Source organism: Chaetodon auriga, chromosome 13, assembly GCF_051107435.1.
Source record: "Chaetodon auriga isolate fChaAug3 chromosome 13, fChaAug3.hap1, whole genome shotgun sequence".
Classification (NCBI taxonomy): Eukaryota; Metazoa; Chordata; class Actinopteri; order Chaetodontiformes; family Chaetodontidae; genus Chaetodon; species Chaetodon auriga.
In genome coordinates, this window is record NC_135086.1 from 26,247,124 (window position 1) to 26,274,063 (window position 26,940).

The window sequence follows — 26,940 nt, forward strand, 5'->3', positions numbered from 1 at the left end:
TACATTGTGACCAGACTTAAAAGCTGATCACAGTTCTCCTCTTATAACTACATCTCTCTTGAGTTCTTGTCAAATGGATACCTGGAATTCTGTTGGGGCAACCTTACCTAATGAGTGCCAGGGGCAAAAACATTTATTTTTAATGTGCTTCATTCATTACTGTTAGGGACAACATCTATACTGTAGTCAATTCTAAGAGCATATGTTGTGGTAGGCTAAACAGCCAATGCTGTGGGCTAGTGTTTAGCTTTAGAAAGCTGAGGTGAGGAAGAAAGACACTGGATAAGCTGTTGTTGTTATAAAGGAGCCCAGACAAACGAAACCCAGTTTAATGGAATGCACACAGCAAACAAAGCAGCAGGCGTGATGTTAAATCAGCTGATAATCAAGCAACAGCAGATAGTAGTGATGAAGTGATAACCTAATGTTACCTTTTCACATCTGGTATTTTGTGTACATGCTGCATGTGCTTTTGTGAGCGAAACAGAAAGGAAAAAGGAACCATGCCTAACTAGCATTGTTCTGGTCAGGTTCTGGAGCACATTCTAAAGTTGCATGGGTAGGGCCTGTTTTTCCAACCCAGTTTAGATGAAACCATGGCCACTTCCATATGACAAAAGCCTTGTGTCACACAGAATGGCCATAATGAGAAACGGTTGAGTCAAGCATAGATGCCATATTATGTGTATTCTGGTTGTATGTTTTTCATGCAGTTAGTTTGTAAAACAAATAGCCAGCAGCGGTGCTGCTGATACAGCAGATTGTGAGCTGTATTTTCCCAGGTAAACACACAAACCCGTTCAGCTGTGGAAGTCCCTTTTACCTGGACTGCTCCTGCTGCTCCTCTCTGGGTCACTCCTCCAGAGCCGCTTTTATCAGCCGGACTGTCTCTGCACTAGGCAAGAACCCTCTCTAGGAGTCTGTCCGAATAATAATGGACTAATATAATGGTTAAAAAAAACAGCATATTGTTATTTCTGTACATTGTCTATTGATTAATCAGTAATATAGTTAAGATGGGAAAAAATAAATGTGTTGCACTGCATGCTGATGTAAGTGGTGCTCCTAAATTTTGTGTTTGTGTGCCTAAATATTTCAGGGAGCACCAATGCTACTACTGGAAAAGTCCTTTGTGATTTCTTGAATCTTTTTCCCATTTTCATATTCTGAGAAATAGCCTCCTTTTGCTCCTTTTGAAATGATAAATGTGTGGGATACTTTTTGGGTCGTGTGATGATCGTGGAAGTCTTCCCAGTCAATACAGCTCATTGTTTGACACCCCCCCTTGTGTCCAAGGTAAAAGAGGTAAACCCACTTGCAGCTCGAACACTTTATTGTGAAAACAGCATTTCACATTTCAGAGTGCGGATTTGTAATCTATAAATATATTTCAAAATCAGCTAATATTTATTCATACATGTTGCACAGGTAAAAACACTAAGGAGCCAGTTTGTGACTTCTTAAAGATGTGTGTCTTGACTGAAGCTTCATCATTTCAACAAACAGCCCATAAACATTTTAAGTTTTAATAGCAACCCAGTGTCTCTGAGCATGTTCAGCTGCACTGCAACTTTTTCATGATAAGGCTGTAGGGTGGTGCATTGGTTAATATTGTCCCCACAAAAACATGTGTTCCCCACAAAGCATGCCGGATCACTCTGCAGCATCCCAGGTCCTCGATCTGAAAGCCCAGGTGACGGTACCTGTCGTCTGTCTCAAACAGTGTGTTGTTGGTGTATGAGCCAAAGAACTGGGGATGAACACATACATTTATCAGTCATCTGCTTTGAATTTTGTCAGAGTAAGACAGTTTAAAAAACAAATACGACCTGAATGTCTGTGCTTTAACTGTAAAACTGTCAGGTCTCCTTTACACATGATCAACAGTTTGTGCCAGCATAAGCCATTGTTTTCCTACAGAGAGAGCAGATATGCTCATTCAGGAGTTCACAGTTTTGCCACGCATGTCCGTTACAGCTGACAAAAACTTTTACCACAGAAAAGGTGTGCACTGGCTTTCCCTTAGCATGACTGAAACAGTTCTCATAAACACTAATGGAATTGAGATGGGCTCCCAGTAATAAATCTGCACATATTCCATTGCTGAATACAGCTCAGACATATCAACATGAGTGAAGAGTAAAGGCAGTTTCCCTATCTTTGTTGGAGTGGCCAACAACTTCCCCAAACCCTCTCTCAGTTCACTGCTCACATTTTAAACTTTATTGTGAATGGTAGTGTATGTGGCTGTTGGGCAGCGCGAAACAGAACAATGTAACTTCACCCAGTCAAAAAATCTGGCTTGCCCTACTAACTAGTGGTGACATGATTGACAATTGTACCAAGGTACTACGATACTAGGTGTGGACTTCTTCTATGAACTTTCAGGGCACTCTCAATTTATGATAACTTTTTTAAATCTTCAAATTAAGTGAAATTTGGAGGCTGGGGTGTAGTAATGGGTACTGTTTGAATTCCTCATCAAATCCTTTTGGATTTCCATAAATGGAATGAAGACATCAGGATGATGAACAAATTGAGATTCAATAAATGGATTTGGAACTGGAATCAGATTAGACATAATGCTATTGAGCCCTATCCCTGTTACAATACTGGGTGACTGTGGTATCTTACCGCCAAGCCTGAGGATGGGTCGATAAAGTCAGCCCAGAATCCTTCTCTCTGCAGGGCATAGCAGATCTCCTTTGCTCCATCAACAAACTGCACAGCAGAGGAAAAACTTAGTCTCACTCGGTGTCTCCAATAATTAGTGATTTTGTTTTCACTGATAACTTACTGTCTTCAGGTATTCATGTGACATATGCAAAACAAGTTAAGTGACAAAATTAGCCAACAAAAGTATTTTTCTGCCAAAAATGTGTTATTTGACTTCAAATAATCTATTAGTCATTCATTTGACACACTTATGAGGCGATAATGGGAATACATTATAAACATTTATTCTGCTGTACTGATCGTGCCACCATTGGGGAGCCAGGAAAGCAAACTGTCATGATTTTGTTGGGCAGTAGTTGGGCTGAACGATGGGCTGAGCCATCTGCAGCACAGTAGGCAAGTATCAGTGTCTTGAATTGGATTTAAGCAGCCACTGGTCGCCAATGCAGGATGCAGAGGAGCAGTGTAGAAAGGAGAAGACCAACTGGGCTGCTGCAGAGGTCGAATAGCACATGCAGACCAGCAAGGAGCAAGTTGCAGTAGTCCACATACAAGACAACAAGAGCCCTGACCAGAACCTCCACCACCTTCTAGGTGAGGAACTGACATATCCTGCTGATGTGGAGGAGAATGAATCTGCAGGAAAGGGTCATTACAGCAATGTTGGCAGTGAATGATAGTTGGTTGTCGAGTGTCACACCCAAATCCAAGCCAGCGACACTGCAGAGTTCTCTAATGAAGAAGTCATGGGCAGGAGTTGCCTTCCCTGGAAGGAGGAGCAGATCAGTCTTTTAGAAGACACACCTGGAAAATCCACATAAATTTTATGGGCAGTAAGTTCATATTCTGGCTTTGTCATACCAGGGTTAACATTTGGGTAAAGTCCAAAGTGTGACACAAAAAACATGCACATATGAACCTGACATTCCAGGTTGTGCCAATGAGATATAAGAAACTTCCCCAGGCTACAGTGGTCAGTAAAATGTATTTATCAGACCAACCCACAATGTTAGTTAGACAGAACTAGATCAAACCTAATGTAAAACAGTATCAGACTTGCCTTTTTATCAGTACAATAGCTACTTAACTTAAATCTACGACCAAATTAAAACTGACATGACTAATAATGAACATGAGCCCCCAAAATGATTTAACATATTTAAACTCGCAAACTTAAATCTCTCTAAATGTTATAAATGGATCTATACAATCCACAGCTCTGCACCAGTTCCGATCACAACATGGAACCGATGGCTGTCAGCTCAAATTTCTTGATAGAAGTACAGAAAAATGTATTTGTAATGAACAGGAATACAAATCTATAACTCATTCAAAAGAAAACCAAGAAAGTGATGTAAAAAAAAATACAGAATGGGGAATAACCAACAAAGACACTTCATAATGCACCCTTGATACAAGTCTGGGATTGCAAATTGGCTGGTGGGACCATGTCTTTGGCTAAGTGGATAGTGATTTGTTTGTGATTAGTTTGTAATCTCAATCCTCATAAGGAGTCCCTCTAACAAACATGTCTGAAGTGACATTTGGCTGGATTTTTCTTTTGCTTTTTCCGTGCTACCTGCTGATGTGGAGGGCGCTGATCTTAACTTGGTGGAGCAAACTGCTTGTGTTGCCGCCTCCGGCGACAACTTTAGCCTGACAACACTTCTTCTGTGTCATCATGTTCTACTAGTTCTGCAGCTTCAATTTAGTAACTTTCAATGTCTATCCCATCCATCTTCACCGTAATGTAACACCAGAGCACTACAGTTTACTGTCAACATAGAAAAGGGTCCGGTCTTAAACAGTGTCATGCAGCGCAGCATTCCGAACGTTGTGTCATCAAATACACCGGTATGGCGGTATATTAAAAATTTGTATCATAACAAAAATATAAACCGGTATTCGGTGTGAACTGGTATACTGCCCAGCATTAGAAAGTATGTATAGTATATGAAATGTCAGTGTAATGTTGGATGTAATTTATTTATGGTGGAGTGTGAAGGATAGACTGACCAGTCCCACAGCCGGAGGAAAAGAAGCTGCTGCTCTGTAATGTGGTGGTACGACAGCAGATCAAGACGGTGCTGCATGAGTGGCAGCTTGTTACAGCAGCTCTGGGTGTTTTGGTATTAGTGTGTTTTTGTGTCTTTCTAGTGTTTTTTCCATCACGTCTCAGTCAGTCATGCGTATGTTAGGATGTACAACTGGTGAGACTAGGGATTTGCTTTTTCCTACTTTGTGGATTACTTTCATCAACTTCAGGAGATCCACTGAACTTCGGGTCCATTGTTTACACTCAGGAACAGCTGACCACGCTGTGCAACACAAACGTACTCCCAGTGGAAAGACCGGAGATCCCCAAGGAAATAAGGTAAAGGAGAAGGGGATGCACAGCTGGAGCAAAGTGCTGGCACAAGAAAAGATGGTACAAATCATTCATGCTGTTTCTTATAATAGGAAATGTGAAATCTCTCCCAAATAAGATGGAAGAGCTAACAGCGCTAGCCAGAGTGCAGAGGGAGTACCGGGGGTGTAGCCTCATGTGTTTCACCGAAAGTTGGGTAACGGAGATCACGCCGGACTTGCAAGGAGCGATGTTTGTAAACAACAGATGGTATCCCATGGCACATCAGGGTAAAGATCTGGAGACTGGGAATGGCAAATGAACTGAAAATGTTTTTCAAAAGATCTGAATATACCTCTGCCCCCTCCCCCCAGCTCCAGACTGGGTCAGGGATTGTGCAGATCTGCTCTGCAGGGTTCTCCTGCGCATCTTCAGTATGAGCATCATTCTGGAGAAAGTTCCAGCCCTTTGGAAAACTTCCTGAGTGGTTCCTGTCCCAAAGACTGCGCATCCCAGGGAGCCCAACCACTTCAGGCTGGTATCCTTAACTTCCCATCTGATGAAGACCTTGGAGAGGATTATACTGTACCACTGCCATCACCTAGTGAGCAGCAAGCTTGACACCCTACAGTTTGCATATCATCCAGGCATTGGCATGGAAGATGCAGTCATCTACCTGCTCCGTCGATTTCTTTCTCATCTGGAGCATACTGAAGCACGGTGAGGGTCGTGTTTTTCGACTTCTTCAGTGCTTTCAACACAATTCAACCATCACTGCTCTGGGGGAAGCTGGAAGAAGCCGGCGTAGACTGCCACCTGGCTGTGTGGACCATCACTTCACCAGACCACACTATGTGAGGCTTCATGACTGCATGTTCAATGTGGTAGTTTGCAGCACGGGGCCCCACAGGGGACAGTGCTCTCCCCTTTCCTCTGGATCTCAGACTGGGGCAAAGGTTTACCTTCCAACAGGACAACGACCCTAAACACACAGCCAAGACAATGAAGGAGTGGCTTCGGGACAAGTCTGTGAATGTCCTTGAGTGGCCCAGCCAGAGCCAAGACTTGAATCCGATTGACCCCATCTAACACCATCTAACCTGACAGAGCTTGAGAGGATCAGCAGAGAAGAATTGGAGAAATACCCCAGGTAGCAGGTATAGTATAGCATCTCATGTGCCAAACTTGAGGTGTCATACCCAAGAAGACTTGAGGCTCTAATTGGCAAGGGTGCCTCAACAAAGTACTGAGTAGAGGGTGTGAACACTTATGTACATGCGATATTTCAGCTTTTCATTTTTAATAAATTTGCAAAAATTTCTATTAACAAAAAAAAAAAAAAAAAAAAAAACTTTTTCACTTTGTCATTATGGGGTATTGTGTGTAGATTGATGAGACAAAAAGGGAATTAAATCCATTTTGGAAAAAGGCTGTAACATGACAAAATGTGGGGAAAGTGAAGGGGTGTGAATACTTTCCGAATGCACAGTATACAATACAAGTAAAATTCAATGTTTTTTTTTTCTTCTACATTGTAGATTAATATTGAAGACATCCAAACTATGAAGGAACACATATGGAATTATGTAGTAAACAAAAAAGTGTTAAACAAACCAGAATATGTTTTAGATTCTTCAAAGTAGCCACCATGGTTTTCAATTAACAGGTGTGCCTTGTCAAGAGTTCATTTCTGGAATTTCTTGTCTTCGTAAAGAGTTTGAGACCATCAGTTGTGTTGTGCAGAGGTAGGGTTGGTACAAAGGTCTATACAGTGAATAGCCCTATTTGACGACTGTTCTAATCCATACTATGGTAAGTACCACTCAACATAGTCCTAATATTTCTCAAGTGCAATAATATTTCTCAAGTACAATAATAGTTCTCAGGTGAAATAGTATTTTAGACATAGACACAAACATAGACATACACATACACAAACTTTATTGTCATTCAGTAAACAGCAGGTGTACACTGAATGAAATTTCTATTGCAGCAGGCTCAGCACAGGGTTGTAGACAGTTAAAAACTATATATGTATGTACAATATATGTATGTATGTGTGTGTGTGTGTGTGTGTGTGTGTATATATGTGTGTGTATGTGTGTGTGTGATTAAATGAAGAGTATGTAGTGAAAATATGTACAAGTATCTTAAAAAATGTTAAAATAAACAGAATAATTCTGGTATATACAGTATGTAAATAAACAGTGTGTACAATAAACGGTAGGAATATATGTTAAGTTAGAAAATAGCAGCAGGGATATGCGGTAAGTGAAAAAACAAGCAGCACAAATTGAAGTAATTTTAAAGTGCATCTGAGAAGAATGACCTGAGGTGACAACAGTGGTGCAAAAGATGCTCCTTTTGAGTTCAGCAGTCTGATGGCCTGAGGGAAAAAGCTGTTGCAGAACCTGGTGGTCCTGCACCGAATGCTGCAGAACCTCTTTCCAGAGGCCAGCAGGGAGAACAGACCATGGTGGGGGTGTGAGGAGTCCCTGCTGATGTTTTCGGCAGGAACATGCAGCATTTGGGTGCAATGTCCTGAATGGAGGGGAGAGATGTCCCAGTGATTTTCTCCGCTGTCCTCACCACTCTCCTCACATTCTTCCAGTCGGCGGAGCTGCAGCCTCCACACCACACAGAGATGCAGCTGGTCAAGATGCTCTCTATGGTGCTTCTGTAGAATGTATTGAGGATGGGTGGGGGTACGTGGGCTCTCCGCATCCTGCCCAGAAAATGCAGGCGCTGCTGTGCCCTTTTCACCAGTGACACGTTGTTCACAGACCAGCTGAGGTCGTCTGTGATGTGCACCCCCAAGAACTTGGTGCTGCTGACAACCTCCACAGCTGTGTTGTTGATGAGAAGTGGAGTGTGACTGGGCTGGTTCTTTCTGAAGTCAACAATGATCTCGTTGGTATTGTCCATGTTCAGGATCAGGTTATTGTTGTTGCACCAGCCCACCAGCTGCTCCACCTCCTCTCTGTGGGCCAGGTCGTTCTCATCCCTGATGAGATCCACCACTGTTGTGTCATCTGCAAACTTCACAAATTGGTTGGTGGCAGCCTTGTGGGCGCAGTCATGTGTCATCAGGGTGAACAGCAGTGGGCTCAGGACACAGCCCTGAGGGGAGCCTGTGCTGAAGGTGGTGACACGGGAGGTGTTCTGTCCAACACTGTGGTCTATCAGTGAGGAAGTCAAGCAGCCACTTACACAGGGGGGTGCTGAAGCCCAGGGGTCCCAGTTTTTCAACCAGATGCTGTGGAATGATGATGTTGAATCCTGAACTGAAGTCCAGAAACAGCATCCGCACATGAGTGTTTTTTTGCTCCAGGTAAGCGAGACTCAGGTGGAGAGCGGAGGAGATGGCATCCTCGGTGGAGCAAACTGGAAGGGGTCAAACATAGGGGGGAGTCTGGAGATGATATGCTCTTTTACCAGCCTCTCAAAGCACTTGATCATGATGGGAGTGAGTGCAACAGGCCGCAAGTCACTGAGTAATGTGATCTGAGGTTTTTTAGGCACTGGGATGATGGTGGCAGACTTGAAGCATGACGGGACTTTCTCAAGTGCAATACAACACATCTCATTAGTTAGTTTTCTCATAAGAATATTGGCAATAGTACTTTTTTTTATGGCAGTAGGATTTTTATGGTATTTACTATTTTTTATAATCTGTACAAATGTACATATACATAGTTGTTTTTCTATTCTGTACCCAATACACTTTTTTTTTTTATTTGACCTCTTTATGCCAATGTGCTTGCTCTTTGTAATGCTTGCTGATTGTAATGACTAAATTTCCCCAGGGTAAGATCAATAAAGTCTTATGTTACCTTATCTTAGATACTTCTGTATTGCTTGCCAGATGGCAGCAGGGTGAACAGGTTGTTGCTGGGGTGGGTATTGTTATTTCATATCCTTTGGGCTGTGTGAAAGCACCTCACTTTACTGATGACAGTGATGCTCAGTAGATGGGTACCAATGATGTTCTGGGTGGTTTTAATCACCTGCTGCAGAACCCTCCCGCCCTGCACAAACCATACCAATTCACATTTTTTCTAGTCAGGTTGCTTTCTATTGCTTCTGTAAAAGATAAAAAGGTAAAAGATAACAAGAACTTTGTGTGATAAATTTGCCACCTTAAGTTTCCTTAAGAAATCCAGTCGTTGGACGTTGGAAAAGACAGCTGTCTTTTCCAAGGTGGAGATGTGTGATGACCATGACAGGTTCTCTGTGTTGCTGATTCCCAGGACCCTAAAACTGTTCACCTGCTCCACCTCACCTCCACTGATGTAGAAAGGATCCTAAAATCAACAATCAGATCCTTGGTTTTGCTTAAGTTGAGCTGTAGGTTGTTCTCTGTGCACCGCTCTGCAAGATTGTTGATTTTGTCCCGATCCGAAGTCTCATAGTTGTTTGTCATCCAGCTGATAACGGTGGTATTGTCTGCAAACTTCACAACAAGAGCTCTCCATCTCAAGGACTGAAGTTGTGGGTATATAGTTTCAAAAGGAGAGGGCTGAGCACACAGCCCTGAAGGGCTCCAATGTTGAACACTAGAGTGGAGGAGGTGTGATCACCAACCCAAACTGTCTGTCATCTATTTGACAGAAAGTCCAATATCCAGATGCAGAGCATGGTATGCAAGGCCATAGTGCTAAATTTAACGGGAATGATTTTGTTGAATGCTGAGCTGAAAATCAACAGGGTGGACAATATTCTTGTGTAGGTGGTAAACAGGTTAGTGGTGTTTTGAGTCTGTTATGGGGACAGGTCTGTGGCATAATTTGCCATGTACAGTCTTCTGGTCCACATCAGACTTTCCATACCCAAAACAGGTGGATCATTATTCAAACTAATATTATGTGATCCATTGATTCATAAGAAAAATGATCAACAACACTATCAACAGCCAGGCAGCTCACAAACTCACTGAATAAGTGCCCATGAGTGTTCTACATGATGCCAGAGCCAGATAGTGGGCTAGTAGAGGCAGACCCATGACACCCAGCTCACTGCCCTTCAGAAAGCTTCCATCCAGCTGCAGGTTTGGCTCCATCAGAACCAGGACCGACAGACACCTACACAGTTTTTTCCCCTAAGGCCACCACTCTCAACAACTCATCCCAGTACCCTCCCTTATCCTCCAACGACCCACCATGCAACATAGCCAATGCCTCCATATGTGCGTGCTCACGCACACACACACATTTTTGCCAGGACTATACATTGTGTGCAAATATAGCATAATACAGCATACGTATTGTATTAATCCTCACAAATAGCAAACAGTATACGTACAACTCCAAAAAGTTGGAACCCTATTTAAAATGTAAATAGAAACAGAATGTGATGATTTGGGGCAGCTGTGGTTCAGGAGGGAGAGTGGCCGTCCACTTATCAGAAGGTCGGTGGTTCGATCCCTGGCCTTGGCAGTCTGCATGTATCCTTGGGCAAGATATTTAACCCCAAATTGCCCCCGGTGCTGTACCATCTACATGTGAGTGTGTGTGAATAGTTACAAGCTTGTAATAAACTGGTGGCCAAGCTATCGTATAAATGTGTGTGAGACAGGGTGATTACAGACTTGTGTTGTAAAAGCTCTTTGAGTGGTCAGCAGACTAGAAAAGTGCTATATAGAATACAGTCCATTTACCAAAACACTGTAATCCCATATTTAATTGAAAAAAGCACAAAAATCAAATGTTGAAACTGAAAAATTTGTTTCTTGAAAATTATATCCTCATTTAGAAATCAATGGCATGATTTTCAAAAAGAATTTCAAATTTTGATTCGTTAGACCACAGGACAGTTCCACCTCACCTCAGTCCATCTTAAAGAAGCTCAGGATCCTGAGAAAGCAGGTGTTTCTGGATCTGGTTATATACGGTGTCCCTTTTGCATGGCTGAGTTTCATCTTGCATTTGTGAATGCAGCAACAAACTGTGCTCACAGACAGTGTTTTTTGGAAGTGTTCCTGACCCCATGCAGGGATGTCCATTACAGAATCATGTGTTTGTGCCCTCTGAGCGCCCTAAGATTACGGCCATTCAGTATTGGTTTTTGGCCTTGTCCCTTGTGTAAGGAGAGTTCTTCATATTCTCTTAATCTTTTAAGGACATTGGACATTAGACTTAGACGGTTTCTTTATTGATCCCAATTTGGGAAATTATTTTGTTGTAGTAGCAATTAAACATACAGCAAACACAGAATGTATACACAATTATTATTATTATGTAGAGAATATGGGTGTGCAAAAAAATCAATACACAGAAGAATCTGGATTCTATACCAACCGATTCAGAATCGATTCACAAATTTCAAGAATCAATTCACATTTTTCTGTCTTGCGATGATAGTGTTAATTTGCTAAATCTCATAGATGGCACTGTGACAGTGCACCAGTTTTCACTCAAGCTCACTTCCCTGGCATTAGCAATAAGGAAGTGAAGCAGTTGTTATGGAGACACCAAAAGCAATAGAGTACTTAAGAGAAAAACAAATACAACCATCGACAATAAAGGCAATCACATACTTTGGATTTCAAATTCTCGAATGGTAGAATGAGCTTGAAAAGACTAATGCAATATACAAGCTTTGCAAAGTGAAGGTGAAGTATTTAAGAAACACCACAAACTTGAGGACTCATCCAGAAATAAATTTGGAACATCAGCCCCCAGTAGCTGCAAGCCTTCCAGCACACCAATGCACTCTGCAACAATGTTCTAAACTTCAAGCCAACTCGGACCGGGCGAAGAATGTAGCTCCATTATATTAGGGGGGCACTGTTGCACTGGACCGGAGGGTGTGTTCCAACTATCGGGGGATCACACTCCTCAGCCTTTCTGGGAAAGTCTATTCCAGGGCACTGGAGAGGAGAATCCGGCCGATAGTCGAACCTCGGATTCAGGAGGAACAATGCGGTTTTCGTCCTGGCCGTGGAACACTGTACCAGCTCTATACCCTCCACAGGGTGCTTGAGGGTTCATTGGAGTTTGCCCAACCAGTCCACATGTGCTTTGTGGACTTGGAGAAGGCATTCGACCATGTCCCTTGCGCCATTCTGTGGGAGGTGCTCCGGGAGTATGGGGTTGGAGGCTCTCTGCTGAGGGCTGTGCAGTCCCTCTACAACTGGAGCAGGAGCTTGGTCCGCATTGCCGGCAGTAAGTCGGACCTGTTCCCGGTGCATGTTGGACTCCGCCAGGGCTGCCCTTTGTCACCGGTTCTGTTCATTATTTTTATGGACAGAATTTCTAGGCACAGCCAGAGGCCGGAGGGGTTTCCGTTCGGGAGCCGGCAGATTTCGTCTCTGCTTTTTGCGGATGATGTTGTCTTGTTGGCTCCATCGAGCCAGGACCTTCAGCATGCACTGGGGCGGTTCGCAGCAGAGTGTGAAGCAGCTGGGATGAGAGTCAGCACCTCCAAGTCCGAGGCCATGGCTTACTCCCTCCGGGTCGGAGGAGAGATCCTGCCTCAAGTGGAGGAGTTTAAGTATCTTGGGATCTTGTTCACGAGTGAGGGAAGAATGGAGCGTGAGATTGACAGGCAGATCGGTGCAGCGGCAGCAGTAATGCGGTCGCTGTATCGGTCCGTCGTGGTGAAGAAGGAGCTGAGCCGAAAGGCGAAGCTCTCGATTTACCGGTCAATCTACGTTTCTAGCCTCACCTATGGTCATGAACTTTGGGTCATGACTGAAAGAACGAGGTTCCGGATACAAGCGGCTGAAATGAGTTTCCTTCGCAGGGTGGCGGGGCACTCCCTTAGAGATAGGATGAGGAGCTCTGTCACCCGGGAGGAGCTCAGAGTAGAGCCGCTGCTCCTCCACATCGAGAGGAGTCAGCTGAGGTGGCTCGGGCATCTCTACCAGATGCCCCCTGGACGCCTCCCTAGGGAGGTGTTCCAGGCATGCCCCACCAGGAGGAGGCCCCAGGGAAGACCCAGGACACGCTAGAGCGACTATATCGCTCGGCTGGCCTGGGAACGCCTCGGGGTCCCCCCGGATGAGCTGGAGGAAGTGTCCAGGGAGAGGGAAGTTTGGACGTCCCTGCTTAGACTGCTGTCCCCGCAACCTGGTCCCAGATAAAGCGGGTGGAAATGGATGGATGGATGGATGTTGCACTGGAATGGGGGGTCTGACAACCACAGACATGGTTACCGATAATGGTGCTCACATGGTATCAGCTACACAGTTGGGCAACATAAAACACATTAAGTGTTTTGCACACATCATCAACCTCACTGTACAGAGAGCTCTAAAGCTGCTGCCTGCGTCACGACTGCTGGGGAGGATTGGGAAAATCACAGGATTTTTCCACTGCAGCACCAATGCAAATCATGCCCTCTAGCAGAAGCATACACTTCTGGAGCTGAAAAAAGATGTGGCTACAAGATGGAATAGCACATTTGAAATGACACAAAGATCCTCGAGCAAAAGCCAACTTGCCTGCCATATTATTCCTCTACTTCGATGTTAGATCATGTTAAGTATAATGCACCCAGTTTGTGTTACTGTGTGTTCCTGACTTATTGTATGTGAAAGAACAGGAAGAGAAAGAAGTGTTTCAGAGTGTTTCCCCTACTCCTGCAGTATATATACATGAGGACAACAACATCCTCAGGCTCTACCTGTCTGAGCATGCAACACAACTCCTTGTACAAGCCCTGGTATTATCATGCCTCGACTACTGTAACTCCTTACTGGCAGGGCTCCCAGCATGCTCGTTAAAACCCTTGCAGATGATCCAGAATGTGGCAGCTCACCTGGCCTTCAACCAGCCAAACAAGCACATGTCACTCCACGGTTCATATCCCTCCACTGGCTCCCAGTTGCTGCCCACATCAAGTATAAGTCCTTAATGCTTGCCTACAAAATAACCATGAAAACCACTCCGACCTACCTGAACTCCCTAATTCAGGTTTATGCTCCCTCCCGCTCACTACGCTCTGCCCAGGAACAGCACTAGGGGTTGCTGGCTCAAAAAGGCCCTAAGTCTCTAGCTAGACTCTTTTCTTCTGTGGTTCCCCGGTGACGGAACAAGTTACCAAACTCCATTTGTTCTGCGAGTCCCTCTTGATCTTTAGAAAAAGACTTTTTTTCTTTTCTTTCTTGGTTATGATGTATGAAAATCTCATATGTACGTCACTTTGGATAAAAGCGTCTGCCAAATGACAAATTGTAACTGTAACAGTCTGTGTTCCTGTCAGACAGGAAAAACAGCTATTCCACAGCAGCATCATCACTGCTCATATGTTCTTACAAACTCCAGACAGCAGCTCACCTTGTCAAGCATCTGGTCTCTCTCCTGTTCCACATCAGCACACCATGACATCATATCATTCTGGGTCTTTTGGGTCACCGTGACGACCATCATACCAGAAGTTGGAGCCTCAGGAAACATGGACTGGAAATCTGTTCATCATGATCAAGAGACACAAAAATCATACAGAAACACTGCTTCTCATCAGCAATGAGAGCACAGCACAGCACAGCACAGGATAGCACAGCTCTCCTTCTGCTGGACCGAGTCACCATACAGGCAGAGACACCATGACAAATTCACAAAACTTAACTGTTAACTGAGGACCACATGAAACAAAAGCTTTTATTTGCCTGTAGCCTGTTTATATACATATTGCATTTTCTCAATAGCGAGTCCGAATAAAAAAAAATGAAGAAAGATGTTATGGATAATTACGTGAGAAGTGCTGTACCTTTCTTAAGTAGTTCAGGGCAGGACTGCATAGCACACTCAACACTGGAGTTGTGAAAGTACTGTTCAGCGCTGTTGACTTTCTGAGACAAGGCAGGGTCATCTTTCTTCTCTCACAGACACACACAGACACAGACACACACACACACACACACACACACACACACACACACACACACACACACATGCAAAGAGCTGTCAGTGTCAGTCTGTGAGGACTAAAGCAAGCAATTCAGTGATGCACTCCTGTTGGTGGAGACTGCTGTCTGTCTGTGTTTTCTTTTCTTCTCTTTTCTTTTCTTGTGTTGGCAGCATGCTTTAACCAAAATTTAATTTGTTAAGATTACAAACTTGAGGAGAGCAGTCAAGCTAACCAATCTGCTCAGGTATCCTTTGAGCTTACTGGACAGCCTGTATTATAAGGAAGCCAATCTAAGTCTAAATTTACTTTGGCAGTTTATTGTTCCAGAAGGTCTGGCAGACATGTTTGGATCAAAGCTGACAGTCTATAGGAGGCCATGTGTATCAATTATCATGTAAGCTTTGATATTTTGTTCCTTCATTGTAAAGTAGAACAAGGGATGGGTCTGTCCCACTGTAGCTGATATGCCAATGTATGTAGCCCATTAGGGTCAGATGGGAACACGAGGCATTTTGAGGTGTGCTTAGGACTATCCTGTTGCAGAAGCCATTCTTTGCAAACTTCTAACAGAATTTAATGACACAGGAAAAGTTTTCTTCTGATGACTTCCGTGAAGGTGTAGGTGTCCCTGCACAGCAGAAGAGTGCACCACCACTGCAGAGACTTAACCTTTCTGAAGGTCTTTTGTAGTCAAACAGGTGTTTTATTTTGTCTTCCCAACAATCCTATGAGCAGTTCTCTCTGAAAGTTTTCCAGGTCTTCCAGACCTCAACTGTTCCTGCTAAATGCCATTTCTTAATTACATTACAAACTGAGGACACAGCTACTTGAAAATGTTTCGCTGTCTTCTTAGCCTTCTCCTGCATTTTCGGGCATCAACTATTTCAATTTTCAGAGAGCTTGGCAGCTACTTAGAGAAATCCATGGCTGCTGGTTGTTAAGACAAGGTTTGAGGAGTCAAAGTATTTGGAAAGCTTTGAAATTGGCATCACCTGGCCTTTCCTAACAATGATTGTGATCAAGCCATAGCACTATAAAACTAATTAAGGTCAGAGAGAAAAGTTATGAGAACTCAAATCTCTTGGGTTGCCCAAATGCCTCCCTGGTGGTCCTTTCCTTTATTACCATTCTAAAATTACACAAAATAAAAATAATACAATAATAATCTTGCCTAAAATGTTGAAGAGGATGTTTCATCTTTAACTTTATGCCTTTTGAAGATCAGTTCATCTTCCACTCAACTCACCACCATCTTCCAACACAAACACATGAGGAATAAGGCCAGAGGAGACACATACAGTATGCAGGAGAGTAAGAACATTTCACTCCACCAAAATGAGAAAATATGTGACATGAAGCTGAAAAATAAACTGCAATATTAACTAAAATATGACCAGTTATGATGACTCCAACTTATTAAATACAAGATGACGCAATCAAAAGTCATCCATCAACACTGATAACAGTCAGAGGGCTCAATTACTGCCTGAATATGTTGACCAGCTTGTGGTCAACAAATATCCTGCAGCAGAGATGCAAATCAAATTGGGTTTGGGGTGTTTGGAGAAAGTACTAATGCAAACGTCCCAGCTACAATAATATTTAACTTAATGTCTGCTATTGTCTCCTGTCAGTTATGGTGATTTAATTTGTTTGTGGATTGGATGATGCATTTGTGAATGGCACAAATGTCTCATAAGTTATCACGTGCATTTGTAAATCTTCATTTGTAGATCATGAATTTGTCACCAATATGGAGACAAATTTCTCTCCATATAGTCTGGCCACCCCTTTTACATGGCTGAAAAGTGAACAGTATAAGCTTTGCCAAGGCAGAATGCATGGCAGAGTAGGTGAACAGGTGAACCTAACAAAACGGCCAATTAGTGAGTTCTAACAATTGTTTTTGTTCATTCAAAAATTATCAAAAATTTTATGAGTGCAGTAAGTCATGAATCCTGTGTTCTATATTGTGCAGATTGATGATGTAATTGTGTTGTTACACATCTACATCTGAATGATTAAAGAAGTACTATTCCACAGTGAGCTGCACCTATATAAATGTAGATGAATTATGGTTAAAATAGTTATACCAGGGAGTCTGTAGTATTACAGTATATCTACAGAATTAACTACTATTGTTATGGCTACAGTACCTTTGGGTTAGGGTTAAACTGTGAACTAGAACAATATTTGTGGTGTCCTGGTAGAGGTTTTTACATAACTGCTAACCACTCTGAAACAAGTATTTTTTCTGCCCATGGTATAAAATATTAAAAGTTTTCCTGTTCTCAGAAAAAATACTAATGTTAACATTATTACACTTACAAGGAACTCTCCAACGACCTGGGTCAGTATGAATTCATGTCTGTCAGTGCTGGACAGAGCAGACAATACATCAGGCACCATCTCGTGTGCCAGGCTCTTCTGCTCTGCTAGTCCTTCCAGATGGCAGTCAAAACCAACATTACCAGGTAGCAGGAAGTGTTGGTCCTGAGGTCCAAAAGGTCCCATGCTCTCATCAGGCCAAACTGTCTGCAGTCCTTAACCAGGGAGGCATGTTTGGAAAAGTACATGATGCATGACATTTTAGGTTTAGCAGAAAATATGTGTTAAAATGTTCAATGCAAAATAAAAAGTTTACGACATACCCATGCCAGAGGGAGTCATGGCTACGTGGGGTTCATCAGAACCCAAGGATCCAGCAGCAGAAAAGGCCCTGACCCCAGCCACACGATGTACCAACACATGAAGCCCAGGGAGGTAACTGACCAGCCTGGCTCTGCTGCACAGCACCTGAACACAAACACGCAAACACATCAATGTTAGCCTTTCTCACCACTACATAGTGATTAGTATGAGTATGTAGTGCATTCAGAGTGGAAAAAAAACAAGTCAGTCAAATATATTTCAAACACCTCCATGTTCACAAGTCTAAAATATGAATAAATACTAGAAACAGTATACAGCACATGCAACAGTTTCAACAAATGCTGAACATTATAACCTTCATGGTGGGAGGATTCAATGCAGGACTGTTGTATTAGACTGAATTGTTTTAGGTAGGTGTATCTAATAAACTGGCAAAAGAGTATAATTTCTACCTTTTATCGTACCATGACATGACAACAAAGAGTTGAGACCAGGAGACAGAGTTGTCCTGTCCTGGACGCTTCTCTCCACTTCCATTAGAGCAGTTACACACCCAAAACTTAAACAAATTCAATCAAATGAAAACAAAAGATGAGTTAAAAACATACTAAAAATGAACATCACCACTGCAACAGTAGAACAAAATAGGAGAATTATATATGGGCTCTTGCACATCTTATCTGTTTAATCTAAAGTTGTATTAGTAAATTATGCAATATCAGATTATAACGCTGATTTATTTTGTCTTATTGAAACTTGGCTGTGTCATGAACAATATGTTAATTTAAATGAAGCTACTCCCCTGAGTCATATTAATACTGACATTCCTCGAGGCCCCGCTGAGGAAGTGGAGTCGCAGCCATTTTTGACTCTAGTCCATTAATCAACCTTAACCCTAAACTCAAATATAATTCATTCGAAAGCCTTGTTCTTAGTCTTTAATACCAAACCTGGAAAACCACAGCCAGTTTTAACTGTTATAGTTTACCACGCTCCTGGTCCTCTTTTCAAAACTTTTGTCTGAATTCATTGAGTTTTAGTTCTTAAAACAGATTAGGTGGTTATTGTAGGTGAGGACATTGATAATAACAGCGTTGGTACTCCATTTATCTCATTATTAGAGGAAACTGCTTTCTGTCACAAACCTATTGTTGGTTGGACAAAAAAAAACAAAAAAAAAAACATTGTGAGGGTGTCACTTTGGGCTCTGACTGCATTTCTTACTATTTCATATTTTTACTACTACTACCTTTTCTATTCTTACCAAGCAGCAGCTTCCAGGGCTGAACAATGAAGCCAGAGTTGAAGTGCAACAAACTGCAGATCCCCACTTGAGGCTGGCTCAAAAAGTGACTTAATCCCCATCGCTGTCCATATACAAATGTCCAATTTTACAGGAAACATAAACATGTTTACAACTTTGCAGGGGTGAATTCTTATATAACTCACTTGTTTGAATTATATTCAGGCTTAGAGTTATGCATAGTTATGGGGATGGTAGTTTTAAGTGTCAGCTAGCCACTAGCTTCCAGCAACCAGGGTTCATTTGACTCATTTCCACTCCAAACCTGCTCCATCTCTTTGCCCATATCTGGATTAGCTGACAGACAGGCAGAGTCAGGCAGAGATCTTCAGAATGGCTCTTCAGTAACTTATGGGTGATGTCACAGAGACTATGTCTCACACATTCACACACATGCATTCACTGGTGGCAGAGGCTACCACACAATAGTGCAAAAAAAAAAAAAATGCTCATCAAGAGCAAACCATTCACACACTCCAATGGCACAGCTATTGGGAGCAATTTGGGGTTCACATCTTGCCCAAGGACACTTCAACATGTAAACTGAAGGGGCCAGGGATCAATGACTTCTAATTAGTAGACAACTGCTCTACAGCTGGAGGAAAAGAAGAGAGCTGGCTGACAACGAGGTTCAGCTGGGTCTGCCAGCTCATCACAGAAATAAGCAAGGCCTTGCCTGAAAAAGACATCATTTACATGTTACTCCAAAACCTGTATCATTCAGCATTAATGATGCCTTCACAAATGTGCAGGTTACCCATGACATGTGCACTAATGCACCCCCATACTATCATGGATGATGGCTTTTGAACTGTGACTGTCAAGCCTGATGGTCCCATTCGCCTGGAGGACACAACATCTATAATTTCCAATAAAACAGTCAAACCATGACTTGTCAGACCACAGGACAGTGGTGAGCTCAGTACCAGAGAAGGGGGTGGCATCTCTGAATCTGGATCACTCTTTGCCAGCACAGAGTGGTGAACTCCTCCCAATCTTTATTTCAGAAAGACTCAGCCTCTCTGGTCTGCTCTTTTTATACCCAATCATGTTTTCCAGTCTTTTGTTGCCACTGTCCCAACTTTTTAAAAATGTTGCTGGTATTAAATTCTAAAAGAGAATATAATTCTCCCCCCAAAAAACTGACATTTCTCAGTTTCAACATTTGATATGTTATTTTAGTTCTATTTTCAATTAAATATGGGATTTCAATGTTTTGCAAATCATCACATTCTGTTTCTATTTACATTGTACACAGAGTCCCAACACTTTTGTAAACAGGGTTGTAAGTCACCTAGCATATCAGCCAGCAACTTCCCTTCCAAAAGTCAGTTGCAGGGGTAACATTGTAACATGTCACGGGGCATCACTGGAGACTACGGCTATTGATAGGCTAGTTTTCCTTGCACAAATCCTGTAAGAGATGTACAGGGCTACACCAGAGGTGTTGTAATTAAAGTGCTAGTGACATTTTACTGTGGCTTTGACTTGCAACTGCACACCTAAGTCATTTCCTACAAGAAAATACCTTAATACGTAAGGCGTATTCAGCCTAAAAATGCATAGATAAGATTTTTTGGTTCGTAATCACCCAGTCTTATTATGGCTAGCCGACTTCAATCAGTTACAAACGATGACAAGAGCGTATCCTGCTGACCTTGAAACAATTTCCGTTGTCATCTGTGCTACTTGCAGCGCTCCTGTATTTGCTTGCGTTTTGTCTATTTGCATGTGTAACATGCAGAGAGTTGAGCTTTCAGACCACCGTACATTTCTCTCTCGGTCGCTTACAAAACTACACAAACTTTACTTACACTAGCCATCCTGGTGTGCTTCTGTTTTTTTGCAGTGTCCAGTAGTGTTTCTGTAAGCGTAGATGCTGAAACGGTAAAGAATTATTTCTAAAGACAGCAACAGGAGAACTTGAACGTCTTAAATACACAAGTTAAATACATAATGTACCTATCACTGGAGGCTAATAGGCAAGAACGAGGACTTACCAGACGTTAACATTCAAACTAATTATAAATGACAGCGTTGATTAACGGCCATTTGAAGTGTTAGACAGAACACAGATGTTCAAAGACGTTTGATTTCTGATAGCGTTATGTGATATTTTGTATTAGTCGTACAGGTGATTATAAAAACCGAGATCATTCATAACTAGAACTGGGACAAAAGCAGCGGAAATGCTCCATGACAGGATCACCTTGAATGGCCGCATGCGCTGTTGTGGTGAAGGTTCGTCGCCTTTGCCGGATGGAAAACAACTTCACTTCGCATTACCGCCACCCATCGGTCCGGAGTCAGTATTTTTAGGGACACTCTGGAGGATACACAAGCCCAGCTTTCAGGGTCAGACCCAGGTCTGATCTGACACATCACAACGTCACGGGAATTTCATACCAGAGTGAACACAGATAACACATTAAATTCAAGAGTAGTGTTCACAAGTTTTATATTTTATTTGTTTTCAGAGTCAGAATGAGAATCAGAAATACTTTATTGATCCCCAAGGAGAGTTGTTTTCGTTACAGGTGCTCCTTCAGAGATTAACATGTAGATGCAATTAGAAGAGAGAGAGAGAAGAAAAACATATATGTGTATGTGTGTTTGTGCGTGTGTGTGTATATATACTGAAAACTATTGGCGAAAATAGATAATAAAATTAGTTTATACAGTAATAAGAGTATATACAGTAAATATTTAGAATGTACAGAATGTGCATTGTGATACAAAAATAACTGTGTAAAAAATAAATAAATGTGTGGCAGTGGATGGGCGGCACGGTGGCGCAGCAGGTAGTGCGCGTGCCTCGCCAGTTCGATCCCCGGGTCGGGCAGGGCCTTTCTGTGTGAAGTTTGCATGTTCTTCCCGGCACTCCGGCTTCCTCCCACAGACCAAAAACATGCTCATTAGGTTAATTGGTGACTCTAAATTGTCCATAGGTGTGAGTGTGAATGGTTGTCTGTCTGTATATGTTGCCCTGTAATGGACTGGGGACCGGTTCAGGGTGTACCCCGCCTCTCACCTGTTGACAGCTGGGATAGGTTTCAGCCCCCCCGCAACCCCGAAAGGGATAGTCGGGTATAGAAGATGAATGAAGGAATGACAGTGGATATTACACAAGTTGAATTATTGCACAGAGTAATTACACTATTGGTTATTGCACATGATTATTGTATTAAGTCAGCAGTGAACTGCAGTATAAATATGAATGATCTGACAGGGAGTGAAAAAGTCCAAGGGCCATTCAGAAGGAGGAGTTGTACAGTTTGATGGCCACAGGCAGACATGATTTCCTGTGATGTTCAGTTGTGCATTTTGGCGGGATGAGTCTCTCACTGAAAATACTCTTGTGCCTGACCAGCACATCATGAAGTCGGTGTGAGACGTTGTCCAAGATAGTCTGTAGCTTAGTCAGCATCCATATCTCTGACACTACCATCAGAGAGTCACACTCTATTCCCACAACGTGACTGGCCTTGCGGATCAGTTTGTTGAGTCTGTTGGCGTCTGCCATGCCTGCTGCCCCAGCATACAACAGCATAGAGAATAGCACTAGCCACCACAGACTCATACAAAAACCTGAGCATAGTCCGGCAGATGTTGAAGGACCTCAGTCGCCTCAGAAAATAGAGACGACTCTGGCCCTTCCTGTAGAGAGCGTCAGTGTTCTTTGCCCAGTCCAGTTTCTTGTCTATATGTACCCCCAGGTACTTGTAATCCTCGACAATGTCCACACTGACCCCCTGGATGGAAACAGGGATCACCGGTGCCTTTCTGTTTCACTATCTAGTTACACATCTGTGTTGATTGTAGGTCTGGACAGCAAGAAAACTACAAACAAATTTCTTCATTTATGAGAAGGATTTTTCTTTTCATGATCTGATTTTTCCCTCATTAACTTTTGTCATGGATACAAATAAAGTCAGAGAGAGTAGCAGAGTCTATCAGTCAGCAATTTTATCAATAATCATCATTTCCATTCAGTCACGTGAGGCTAGTAATTCCTGAGTCTCGGTTTGATGCTGAGATTTTCCCTGAAAACATTTAGCCTAATAAATGATTTGCAAGTGTTCAAGAGACACCATATTCATATTTGTGGTACGTTCAGGATTTCATTAAATACAGATGCATATAATGAATAAATAATCTAAATACATTCTGCCTGTAAGGATGGTGAGTGGGAAAAAGAGGAAGGCACTGGCTGATGCAGGCTGAAGTATTCCCATGTGGCAATTTCTTGTGCAGAAACCAGGACTATGTTCAGATTGGATTGTGATAAAAATATACAAAAATGCAAAAAATGTCTTTAAAACAGATAAGAAAAGAAGAATAAAGGATTAAATAATGGATTAAGAAAACTACATAAACAATGACAAAAGCAGAACTAAGATAGAAACCAAAGCATAGACTAAGCCCCTGGAGGGGCCCTATGCACGAGGCCAGGAGTTAGGCAGAGCGAGCTAGGCACCAATGGGCCATGGGTGCTGGTTACCTATATCCTCTTAGCCCCTTGTACAGAGACAAAACATAATTAATTCTCAATTAACACCCCAATACATTATAGGTCCAATTCAATGTAACCATAATAACCTTATCAAAATGTGTAACAAAACATAATAAATTGCAATGACCCTATGATCCGTTAGATGCATAAAAGAATACATACACTAATCAATTTGGACCCCCCTCCTCTCAACCACACTTGGCACAGTCCACTGCCACCCCTCTCGATAAATGAGTATGACTCCTCCGCCTCCATTTCACAGGCTGGGACTGAACCAGAACTACTAAGTGAAGGAGAAGACAAACATATAGTGATGGTGAGTTGAAGCTTTTTGAAGCCTTCAAGTAGTGCTGGCCAGGTGAAGCTTCTTGAAGCCTTCCAGCCAAAAGGTTCACAAAAAGGTTCATTTATCAAGGCTTCATGTGCACACAAACCCCCCTGCTGGTCAAAGACTGTTAAACAGCCAGATATACAGTATTATAGATAGTGATGGGTGGTACCGTGCCAACGCTTCGGAGCGGAACCTATAAACTATAGGTAATGGAGTCAGCCTCGCCGCCATATTGAATGTGGCAACAGCGAGCAGAGAAGATGCCGTATTCTTGTGTAGCGTGGAATTGTACCAACAGGTTTACACTCCAAACTCGATCACAAGGGATTACCTTTCACAGGTAAGAATGAAAAAAAACTTTTGATTGTATGTTGCCATTGTAACATAACTTTACGTACAGAATATGCTGACTTTGTGGCTATAACATGAAGTCCTGCATATAAATACCGTGGATTCCCGAGCGAAACCAGCCTCTGAACAACGAAGTCTTTCCTGACTAAAGTGGCCTTAAGTAACTACACTGATTGTTGTTAGTTGGTTAACTTTTCATATACTCTGTAGGTTTCCCAAAAATAAAGAGCTCTGAAAGAAGTGGGAAACAGCTGTCAGGTGGGAAGGGTTTTCTGCTAGTCAGTCATCCGTGCTCTGCAGTGAACACTTCAGACCAGACGATTTTGACAGGACAGGTCAGACAGTCAGGATCAGAGATGGAGCTTTTCCTTCTGTCTTCAGTTTCCCAGCTCATCTCCACAGGGTAGGTGTATAGGCTGTAAGGATTAGATCATTCAGTGCCACACTATGCGAACAATGTTTTCCCTTTCTGAATGTGGAGGAGTCAATTTAGTTTTACACTGTGAGACCATTTCTATATTTCATCCTTCACTTTAGTCCTTGGCTACCAGGACGTCTCAGACCTCAAAGAAGGCACAGGAGACCTTGTCACCGTACTGTTCCCAGCATGTCCAGGAGACCGAACCCCTGCCTGTGCCCAGTTTCCAAGGCTTTTAGCTTACGCAAACACACATGCAGTACACACACAGAGACTAGTTGTATAAATGTATAGATTGATAGATATATGTATGTATATATGTTCATCAATGCCACCCCTGTACAGATATATATGTATATGTTCATCAATGCCACCCCGTATAGATATATGTATGTATATATGTTCATCAATGCCACCCCTGTACAGATATATATGTATGTATATATGTTCAGCAACCATTGAATATGAAAATGATTAATCAAAATCAGTGAAATGTAAATGTTTGTGCTCTTTATTCAGAAAACCCACATGTCACATCAAAAATTCAGGATCTGGTTATTATAAACAGATGTTTAATATTTCAATATTTATCATCACAATAACAGTGTTGCATACATTGACAGCTGTAACAACTTAAAAAATATACCCTGGTTTGGTACTTTTGTACTCTAACGAAAAAAGCTCTATAGGAATCCTATAAGATCTCTTTAGCATGTATAATCAAGGTTTAAGGTCCATAATAGTTATTTAATACCTCTATGGTGTTCTATGGTACTGCTACCATCCCTGTATAATACTTCAAGGCTATAATTTGTTTCCTCCGGAGTGTTCCTGTGGTACAATCTCATATTGCTATATTAAAATGTCGCAAAATACTATAAGATTATAACCATTCTCGCATCGCATTAAGTTACATATGATGTTTTTGATGCCTATTTGTTTCCCAAATATATTTGTGTGTGTGTGTGTGTGTGTGTGTGTGTGTGTGTGTGTGTGTGTGAATGGGTGAATACAAGGCATCACGTTAAATCAGTTTGTAGAAAGGCGCTTTATGAAGTTTGGTCCATTTCCTTACATTAGTTTACAGAGCAGATCTGCCACATCCAATATGGCGGACACGCTGACGTATGCAGCAACGGCCCAACCAGCTCAATGCGGCGTGTATATAGGCCTCTCTCAATATGCATTCTTCTCTGGACTTGTGTTCTTGTGTACTTGAGAAACCCCATCAGTCTCAGTCCAAGTACTGTTCCAATTCAAAAGTCCGCATCTCGCCAAGTACAGTCAAATACCCGGATGTGTTCTTGCCCCTCCCATTTTATCGAGGATGCATCAGGTGGTGACTTGTGTGGACTTGGGGCAGCCACGTATTCCAGAATGCATTTCGTAGCAATGATAGCGGAGGAGAGGACTCACAAATTTAAAGTTACAAGTTTCGAAATACTACTGTTTTAGTAGCACGGAATGTGGTTTTAAGATTATTTTATGTAAGAAAGTGGATGTTAAAACTTAAAATCTGTGGTCGATTCATCACGATAGCGCGTAGTTTAAAATTTGCTCCAAAGTTTTCGGAGATAACCGGCAGACGAGCTGTGATGGTGACGTCATCAAGTACGCTGCCGTCCCTATAGCAGAATGGCCGTCCTGCGTCCTCCCGTCCTGGAGAGACTGTACTCCCAGGTCGAACTTGCTAAGTCCGAACTGCCAAGTTCGTAATTCCGAACTTGGCATACTTACACGCTCTGAAGAGTTGGCAGGGTACGACCCATCACTAATGATGGGCCAAGTGATCTGAGGTAGGGCTGGGCGTATCGATCTAAATGTCAATACCAAGGTGCCTTGTGCAAACAGCGCATCTCTCTCTCTCTCTCTCTCTCTCTCTCTCTCTCTCTCTCTCTCTCTAATTAGTATAGGCTACATGCAGATTACAGTTACAGACTTAATTATCTTAATCATTTTGTTATTTCACCTAGATAACTCACAACGAGCCATGGATATTACAAGGACCATTGCTGAGATGATAGTGAAGGACCTACAAGCTAGGGTTGACGAGTGCGAGCGTGATACGAGTAAAACTCGTCAATATCCGTGCTCGAAAATCCTCACTGGGTAACTGTCTTCACGCTCTGCTCTGTTCTCACGACTTGTTTCGTAACGTACGCGGTGCATTTGACAAGACAGAACTGAAAACGTTTCATGTCGCGTCGTTTTTTTTTTGTTTTTTTTTTGCTCATAGTTTGGCTGGTGATATAAAGTCAGTTGGAAAACTTTGCTCGTACTGAGCGCGGTGCTTTTGAGAAGAATACAGTGAACAAGGCTGACATATTGGCACGGTGGCAACACTGTCGCCTCACAGCAAGAAGGTTCGATTCTCGCCGCGGGCACCGGGGGTGTGTCCTCCACCATGCCTTCGGTGCCTGCTGCTTGAGGAAAAAGGCCTTTCTGTGTGGAGTTTGCATGTACTCCCCGTGTTCACCTGGGGTATCCTCCATAAAAT

General features: G+C 42.5%; 1 protein-coding gene across 1 annotated transcript; it reads right to left on the reverse strand.

Annotated features, from left to right (window-relative positions):
• Nucleotides 1-1,315: 1,315 nt before the first annotated feature.
• On the reverse strand, nt 1,316-21,050 carry mmadhcb (metabolism of cobalamin associated Db). The gene is made up of 8 exons (XM_076747033.1): nt 20,831-21,050; nt 20,645-20,709; nt 17,527-17,671; nt 17,204-17,418; nt 14,735-14,840; nt 14,302-14,432; nt 2,635-2,721; nt 1,316-1,750 (listed from the first exon to the last, which is right to left on the reverse strand). The coding sequence occupies exons 1-8, from the start codon at nt 20,841-20,843 to the stop codon at nt 1,556-1,558; spliced, it is 957 nt and encodes a 318-aa protein (XP_076603148.1). The 5' UTR covers nt 20,844-21,050; the 3' UTR covers nt 1,316-1,555.
• Between the last annotated feature and the right edge of the window lie 5,890 nt (nt 21,051-26,940).